The 9,625-nt window shown below is 45.7% G+C and overlaps 1 protein-coding gene across 1 annotated transcript; it reads left to right on the top strand.

Annotated features, from left to right (window-relative positions):
• Positions 1-480: 480 nt before the first annotated feature.
• LOC307042902 (uncharacterized protein) lies at positions 481-8,867 on the top strand (the record flags this gene model as incomplete). The annotated part of the gene is made up of 2 exons (XM_079687060.1): positions 481-533; positions 8,101-8,867. Exons 1-2 carry the CDS (start codon positions 500-502, stop codon positions 8,865-8,867), a joined length of 801 nt encoding a protein of 266 aa, XP_079543186.1. The 5' UTR covers positions 481-499.
• Between the last annotated feature and the right edge of the window lie 758 nt (positions 8,868-9,625).

Genomic DNA, 9,625 nt, shown 5'->3' with positions numbered 1-9,625 from the left:
GTGTGTGTGTGTGTGTGTGTGTGTTTCAGGTGTATCAGTGATGATCTCCTCCGCAGCAGGTTGTTGGTTTCAGTGTTAAGCAGGTCAGTCTATAATAAAAAATACTTTATTATATGATATAACATCATATATATATATTAAAATATAATATTAAAAACACTATAATTTAACGTGTTTAAATTGTCTCCAGGCGCCGGCAGCTGATTGGTTGTATGAGCTTCGGGATTGGCTCGTTCTCTCAGGTCAGTGAACCAATCAGCAGACAGAGGAGAATGCTCCGTTCTGATTGGCTGGTGTAACGTCTCATGGGTTTGATGTTGTGAAGGCTCCATATACGTGATATTAATAAAACACATTATTCAAACACTAACCTGCCAGACAGAAACATAATGACATGGTTGCTCTGCCCTTCTGCCACAGCTCATCATTGGTTGGTTCTACCTGCTGGGGGAGGAGTTTGTGCAAACACCTGAGAGTGACATCACAGCGGAGCAGACCAATGAGGAGCCAGGAGGAGGTGCAGATAAACCTCGGTGAGTTACAAAAAGTCTCCATCTCAGGTCGGTTAAATGGAATCCTTGCGTCCCTCACTTGCGTCGTTTCCCTGTGACTAGTCCCTCCCACCATGAAGCATGGAGAGAGGAAACCACGAGAAGCAGGGAAATGAGTTTTAAGAGCAATGGGACATCCTTTCCTCCGGAGCTTCACGTGAAGCGACGTCCGTTTGTGATGACGCTGCACAGCTGATCGTCTGACAGCAGCTCTGTCCCCGTTGTTTCCACACACACCCCTGCCACACATTTACTGACACAAACATTTGTATCATCTGTTGTAGACCCAAATAAATACATTAAATAAGAACTAATTCTCAAAAAAGATAAACGCCATTCTTAAAATGTATAAACGAACATTTAAAAAAAAATCAGTTTTGAATATATTTTTTTTGTGGAAAATATTTCATGAGTTTTACCAAAATAACTTGATTTAATTGTATTTAAAATAACATTTCCAAAGAAATAAATCCTTCGAATCTGCCTGTTCAGTTTCTGTTGGAATGTGAAGGGTTAAATGCCGTCTCTGCGAGTTACTGTGAAGACGGGAGAGCTTGTTGGTCCCTCTCTACATTCACAGAGGGCCAGCTATAGTAACTCAATGAGAGAGTAATGTCAAATGACAGTACAATTGACCAATCATATCTTCCCTCTAAATGGGCGGGCTTTATGACAAGTTCCGCCCGCTGTGAGGTTTATACATGTGTATAAAGTGTTGCAGTGACGCGTCCTGAAACCCGGAAGTAAGCTGCGCTTGGGTTCCCTCGACAAAAAAGCAATAGAGAGGCGAAGCCCCTCCCCTTCTGGTAGACCTCCATGAGTCTTTATTTGGAAAAAAGTATGTATCGATGAGAGTAACGCAAAAACGCAAAAATGACGGCCCCGCCCACTTTTGGGGGAAAACAACGCTGTCATTTGAACGGCGGTCAATACAAATTCTGAAGTTTTTGCCCATCCGATCAATTTTTTTTGAAAACCGTGGATTTTTGAATCTTCAAAGAGCTCGATTACGATGGCCAGTCAGGCAAACAATTACATTCGATCATTGGTAATCGACAATCGGTCTTGATATATGGTTAAATTAAAATCAGTAGGCGAGGCTGTAATTTCTCCAGCTGTTACTCTCATGAGTGAGGCGGAACATAATAGTTTTATCATGCCAGAAAGCTGCTGTGTCGTTTATTGCATCTCAAACATTAAAACAAATCCAGAGTTACGTGTTTCTGAACTTCCTCTAAGAAAGGACAGTAACAGAAGATCTCTGTGGCTTCAGGCTCCATCGCCATTCAAATGACAGCCGTTGTTTCCCCCAAAAGTGGGCAGGGCCGTCAAGTGACGTAGATGTTACTCTCATCAATGAAAATCGATCGCCTACTGCTATATTTAACCATATATCGAGCCCGATCATCTATTTCTAATGGCTTAATGCAATTGTTTGCCTGTCTGGCCATTGGAATCGGGCTCTTTGAAGATCCAAAAATCTTAGGTTTTCTTACATTTCTGATCGGATTGGCAAAAACTTCAGAATTTGTATTGACCGCCGTTCAACTGACAGCATTGTTTTCCCCCAAAAGTTTGCGGAGCCGTTATTTTTGCCCGGAAGTGACGCATTTGTTACTCTCATCTATTGAAGTCAATGGGGAGAGAAAGATTATCTTTTGATCCCCTTTGAATTGTGCCACGAATTACACATATGATGTTTGTCAATTTAAAAGATAATTTTGCAAATAAAAAAACAAACAATATGTCGTAAAACTGTGAAGTAACACTTGTTTGTGTGAAACGCTCAATGAACTACATCTCTGGTCTCGCAGACTCTCACAACACACACACGTCACCAAGATGGCCGTCACTACTGTCTTGCCAACAAAAGGATTGAATACCCTCACTATCACCACAATGAAACACGTCCAGAAGAATGTCATGCAAAGCTGCCTGCCTGCCTTTGCTTCTCTCTGAACTGCCTGGTCTTTTTAATGTTTAATGTCAACCATTTGTGCAGATAGCATGAAGTAGAAAAGATCGGCGTACCCCCTGACCGATCCCGGACATTTTTGATAGAAAAAGCCTGGCTGTATAAATAATTACATTATGGTGATGTTCCATCAGTGTCAGATTTATCACACAGTGACATTTGTTCCCTGCATTTTGTTTGTAGCCTTTATTTAACCAGGTGAAGCCCCTTGAGATCATGGATCTCTTTCTCAGGGTGACCTGCAGGACATTAGTTACACATGTAACATACAAACCACAGAACAACAATAAGGATGACATACAACATAATGTACAGGGTACAGTTTACAAACTCTATTCACAGTGACAGGTACCATGAGCATCACACAGCATGTCACCCAGCCCAGTTTCACAGTGACAGGTACCATGAGCATCACACAGCATGTCACCCAGCCCAGTTTCACAGTGACAGGTACCATGAGCATCACACAGCAGGTCACCCAGCCCAGTTTCAAAGTGACAGGTACCATGAGCATCACACAGCATGTCACCCAGCCCAGTTTCACAGTGACAGGTACCATGTCACTAGTTTACCCAGCATGGCTTTGTAGATGAACATGTACCAGTGACTGAGCCTCCGTACAGTTAGTGAAGGCAGACCAGCCCTGGCATACAGGGTACAGTGATGAGTGAGTGCTTTACAGTTAGTAACACATCTCAGAGCGCTGTGATAGGTGGCATCTAACTTATCCAGGCAATGGGCAGGTGCATTCAGATCAGATCACCATAGCCCGGCACAGGTCAAAAGGTCACAGAGCCTCTTCCTGGCCTCAAGCGAGAAACAGGACTTGTTTCTGAAAAAGAAACCTAGCCTAACCCTCAGCTTTTTAAACAGATTAATGACCGGAAGTATAAAAGTAAGACAATCATCAAGCCAGATACCAAGGTATTTATAACAGGTAACCACTTTGAGTACTTGTCCTTGCATAGTAACAATATCTACAACAGGCTCTGGTGTCTTTTTAGCTTTAGAAAAGAGCATTACCTTGGTTTGATCAACATTTAAAAGAAGCTTTAGTTCAGAGAGCTGAGTCTGAATAATGTTAAAAACAGCCTGTAATTGAACACCAGCCTCCTGAATGGAGGGACCTGCTCAGTACATCACGGTATCATCCGCATTTAGAAATGTAAAGTAGCTTCATCCACATGTTCACCTAAACTGTTGATATATATGGAGAATAAAAGTGGACCTAAAACAGAACCTTGAGGAACACCATTAGTAATGTTTAACCACTCAGAAGACAGCCCATCAAAGTGAACACATTGTAGACCCTCCAGAAAAACGCGGGCACCAATCCTTGATGATGCGATTAAACATGGGGGGTTTTATGTGATTTTATGCGGTGAAATTGCGGGAAGTTGCGAAATATGCGGAAAGTTGCGAAATATGCTAAATATGCGGGGAAAAATAATAACAATTTTTTAAAATATTGGGCTGTCTTATTTATTCTCTCTCACACACAACCTGCCACTAACGTTAAACCCCTTTCCTATTCAATTAAACACATTCAATGTTTATTTATTGTAAAAGCAATTGGGCTATTTTAATCTCACACCCCCCCCCCCCCCCACACACACACACACACACACACACACTTCTCCGCCTCATTCTGTTTTCATTTACTCGTTGGTTATCTGCAGCTTCAATCTTGTAGGCTACTCACTTCGTTTCTTGTAGCCCTCTAAAGGGTTTTGGAGGTTGATGCCTCGGTGAACGTGAGTTGTTTGGCTTTCTTGTCCGCAGCAGCAGAAAGCATTTTCGAATGTTTGAATGAATCAAAGCGGGTCGCCACCGTCGATTTTCTTATGCTCCAACACACAGTTGCACGGGGTGCAGAATAGTTTCCCTCCACTTTTTGCCCGGTCTTTAGTAGAAATGTTCGTCGGTAAATGAGATGGATTAGATTTGTTCATCTTGGTGTTTTCTCTATCGTGTGAGCTCCACACGTTCACTCTATACAGTGTTGTTTACATTCTGTGATGCGCGAGCTGATGACGTCACGTCAAGACGAGTTAACTTTTTCTTCTTCTCAACTTTGTGTGAAAAAATGCGGGGATTATGCGGCCTTTTGATAAATATGCGGCCTTTTAAAAATCTGCACCATTTTGCTGATTATGCGGTAAATTCTGCGATCGCAGAATCGCGTTTTTCTGGAGGGTCTAACATTGGGACCTTTCAGAGAGGTAGTTCACAAACCACCCCACTGCATGGCTGGGTATGCCAATACTGAGCAGCCTCGGCTTTAAGTGAATGAATCCCAACCCAGATCTAGAATTAAAATCAGCAGGAGTATCTATCTGACTACTACTGTTTCTGGGCGGTCCAGGGTTTAGTTGTACATTCCCTGCTAGTAATAATAACAAAAAAAACAAGCACCTTTTCAACTTAACCGACACACATACATTGTCATCTGCTTTTAAGTCACCAGTAAACTCTGCAAAAGTGAGATTAGAGCTCAAGAAGCAGTCCTGAAGAACCATCATAGCAGGCATGTGAGAAAGACAAACATTTGTCGAACTGAATGTCTGTGACAAGGCAACCAGTAATTGTTTGTGTAACACATCCAAACCTTTACAGGGGATGCCCACTGCGGGCGGTAGAACAGACCTGAATCCAGTCGACTTCTCAGGATGACGAGAGAACTTCTCATTGTCCAAAATAGCAACATTTAACCCATCCTAGAACAAGGAGTTTAGTCCTTCATGCATGAATTACAAAAAAACTAAGGATATTTTCATCTTTATGCACGAGACATTTTATTAAAACAGATTTGTAAGTAATTTTTAACAAACCAATGAACAAAATGATATATTATGCAAAATCTATAAAATACAATACACAAATATTATGATAAAATCCGCTGTGGTGCCTGACGTGCAACTATACCATCCGAAACCCCATGCATAGAAAACAGCATTCAATTAGCAGTCTCTAATGTAGTGACAGCAATGCATGAAAGGGTTACAAAAACAACAACGTTGTAACTGAAAAAAAAAATGCAATTATAAACAAACTATGTAATAACACTGCAATTACACTATTTAGGAGTAACAGGTCCTCAGCGATAGTGTACGGCTTTTTGGCTTTAGCGATGAGCAGTGACACGGCGATGCCTCCAGTGCTTTGGCTGATTGTGGAGGCTTATCGCATCATCTCTTGCGAGGATCTGTACTCAGCAAGTTCTCTCTTGAAACATTCCGGTGGCTGACCAACATGACACAGGTGTTTGGTGCTGAGATGTCTCTGGAGGTGCGCTGGTTTCATCGAGCTGTTGGCTAGTTTCTCCCCACAGAACAAACCCAATGCCTGGGGCGGGTTGCCGCTTGTTGACGTGAATCCCATCAAAGCATACGCCTCCTGATATTGACGGCTCAATTTTGGCTCTCTTTTTGTCTCCGTTGCCCACGTTCCCTGCTGTAGTGCTGCTACGTTCTAACCACGATTCCATTTCAATGTCTATTCGTTATAATCAAATATTGCAACTGGCTTCCCACTCGGCGTGGTTCCGGGCTAGAGCCTGATTTAGCTCTGGTTCTTCCTGTTTCCACCGCAGTGCAGCCGGCTCCCAGTACCAAAACCCGGTTCTTAGCTGGCCCCTCTCGGCTGCCCAGCAAGAACCAATACTTAACGCTTACGTTGGAGGGGGGCGAGATTAACAGTTAATGGCGAGTACGGCAAGTTGTAACAAGCAGTAGCGCAGAGCAAAGTGACTAGAACACGACCACACACTTGTAAAAACAGAAGAACCAGTTAAGCACCAGAAAAGCACAAGAACAGATCTTGAACCCTTGGTGGTTCTCGGAATATTTTATATACAATTGTGTTTTCTATTTAACTTATTGTACTATGATTATATTTGTAATCATGCATGGTGTTTTTTTACTGCAGTACCCCAACGTAACCCTAGGGGTCCGCGTACCCTCATTTGAGAATCACTGCCCTAGGCGACCGCCTATGACCGGCCCTGCACACACACACAAACACCATATGTAAAGCTATGTTATATTTATAGTGTGATGGGGGGGGGGGGGGGGAGTGAGCAGGAGATAGATTAAACCTGACTCTCTCCCCCCAGGGGGCCTCCATACCGTCACCATGGTGATGAGGAGCTGCCCGGTAACCATGTGACCCTCAAAATACGCCCCCTCCTCATATACCCCCCCCCATCTTCTACATCTATCTCCGAGCCTGTTAGTCGGATCAGAGACGGAGGAGAAGGGAGGACGGAGAGGAGGGAGAAGAAGAAGAAGAAGAAGAAGAAGAAGAAGAAGAAGAACAAGAAGAAGAAGAAGAAGAAGAAGAAGAAGAAGAAGAAGAAGAAGAAGAAGAAGAAGGAGAAGGAGGAGGAGGAGGAGGAGGAGGAGGAGAAGAAGAAGAAGAAGAAGAAGGGGAGGAAGAAGAAGAAGAATAAGGGGAAGAAGAAGAAGAAGAAGAAGAAGAAGAAGAAGAAGAAGAAGAAGAAGAAGAAGAAGAAGAAGAAGAAGGGGAGGAAGGGGAAGAATAGTTTTTTTTTTTTTTCTGCAGCAGCTGGACTTGTATTAGCAGTATTGTAGTATTTCTCAGCAGTACTACTTTATGTTCTGTTCCCACTCTGATATCTTCAGTTTGAAGGTGTTGTTGTGGGGTTCAGCCTCAGTCTGCCGGTGGTTCAGTCCGCCTCAGTCCTCTAACACCTCCTCTCTGGTGTCAGTCCGCCTCAGTCCTCTAACACCTCCTCTCTGGTGTCAGTCCGCCTCAGTCCTCTAACACCTCCTCTCTGGTGTCAGTCCGCCTCAGTCCTCTAACACCTCCTCTCTAGTGTCAGTCCGCCTCAGTCCTCTAACACCTCCTCTCTAGTGTCAGTCCGCCTCAGTCCTCTAACACCTCCTCTCTGGTGTCAGTCCGCCTCAGTCCTCTAACACCTCCTCTCTGGTGTCAGTCCGCCTCAGTCCTCTAACACCTCCTCTCTGGTGTCAGTCCGCCTCAGTCCTCTAACACCTCCTCTCTGGTGTCAGTCCGCCTCAGTCCTCTAACACCTCCTCTCTGGTGTCAGTCCGCCTCAGTCCTCTAACACCTTCTCTCTGGTGTCAGTCCGCCTCAGTCCTCTAACACCTCCTCTCTGGTGTCAGTCCGCCTCAGTCCTCTAACACCTCCTCTCTAGTGTCAGTCCGTCTCAGTCCTCTAACACCTCCTGTCTGGTTTCAGTCTGCCTCAGTCCTCTAACACCTCCTCTCTGGTGTCAGTCCGCCTCAGTCCTCTAACACCTCCTCTTTGGACCAGTCTCTCTTCTTAATGCTGTGGTTGTCCAGGAGGCTTCACAGATTCACAGATCCACCTCCTGAATCCTGCACAGTAACGATAGTCTCTCCGATACTTGTTTCTTTATTAGAGCACCGCTAGTGTTTTCAGACTAACTTTAGAGGGGTTCAGTTTCAGGTCCACCTGTGGTCCAGAACCACCCGTCTGTCCTGGTCCTGTAGGTCAGGATGTTCTGGAAGAACACTGCATGGTCCTGGGATGATGTTGTTGATGATGGTGGTTATTTGCTTTCAACAGACCTCAGAAGGACACCAGACCCTGCTCCAGACACTAACCTGAGCCACATCCCCACAACCACCAACATGGACCACATCCACACCAGGACCACCAACCTGAGCCACTTCCCCACCACCACCACTAACCTGAGCCACATCCCCACCACCACCACCACCACCACCAACCTGAGCCACATCCCCACCACCACCACCACCACCACCACCAACAACCTGAGCCACATCCCCACCACCAACCTGAGCCACATCTCCACCACCAACCTGAGCCACATCCCCACCACCACCACCACCACCAACCTGAGCCACATCCCCACCACCAACCTGAGCCACATCCCCACAACCACTAACATGGACCACATCTCCACCAGGACCACCAACCCGAGCCACATCCCCACCACCACCACCAACCTGAGCCACATCCCCACCACCAACCTGAGCCACATCCCCACCACCAACCTGAGCCACATCCCCACCACCAACCTGAGCCACATCCCCACGACTGGACTGAAGGACCTGACCAACCACAGCCTGACCTGGAGCTGCCCCCCTCAAAGCCTTCACCCAGCCAACAACTCCATCTACAGCTCGGGTCCAGCCTACAGCAGCTACAGCAGCTACAGCAGCTACGTGTCCTCGCTGTACTCCAACAGCACCAGGCAGGCGTCGGTAGGCAACGGTGGCACCAAGCGGCACACGGTGAGTCCTCCTCCACTGCACCATGACACAAACCCAAAGTGTGTTCAAACAAATAAACTGTCTTCATTTTACTGAGCTAATTTAGGTCTGACTTGGGATTTGCTGGGATCTCTTGACCTCATTACACTACATGTCACTTGTTAGATGTTAGTCGCTTTTATCCAAAGCGACTCATATACTCAATACTGAGGACAATCCCCACAGGAGCACTTTGGGGTGAAGTGTCTCAGGGACACAACGACATGCTGACCGCATTGGGGTTTGAACCCCTGACCCCCTGATCCCAACACCAGCCCAATGCGCCACACGCCTCCCTACATCATAAGTAGCCATAAGTAATCAGGACTCACTTTTCTGTGTTCAGGACTGAACTCTCTTTAGTTTGGGTCTATCCTCACTTTGGGTCTATCCTCACTTTGGGTCTATCCTCTCTTTGGGTCTATCCTCACTTTGGGTCTATCCTCACTTTGGGTCTATCCTCTCTTTGGGTCTATCCTCACTTTGGGTCTATCCTCACTTTGGGTCTATCCTCTCTTTGGGTCTATCCTCTCTTTGGGTCTATCCTCTCTTTGGGTCTATCTAGAAAGTGTGAGCTTTCTGCTGTCCTGATTTCAATGGGGAGCTCATTCCACCATTTTGGAGCCAGGATAGCAAACCCACGTGTTTCTGCTGATGGGAACTTGGGTCCCCCTCGCAGTGCGGGTGCAGCGAGCTGTTTGGCTGATGCAGAGCGGAGTGCACATGCTGGGGTGTACGGTTTAACCATGTCCTGGATGTAGGAAGGGCCAGATCCATTCACAGCATGGTACGCAAGTACCAGTGTCTTGAAGTGA

The sequence above is a fragment of the Notothenia rossii genome, assembly GCF_949606895.1.
Source record: "Notothenia rossii genome assembly, chromosome: 6".
NCBI lineage: Eukaryota > Metazoa > Chordata > Actinopteri > Perciformes > Nototheniidae > Notothenia > Notothenia rossii.
The sequence above is the reverse complement of the archived record's forward strand: the minus strand, read 5'-3'. Positions and strand labels throughout refer to the sequence as shown.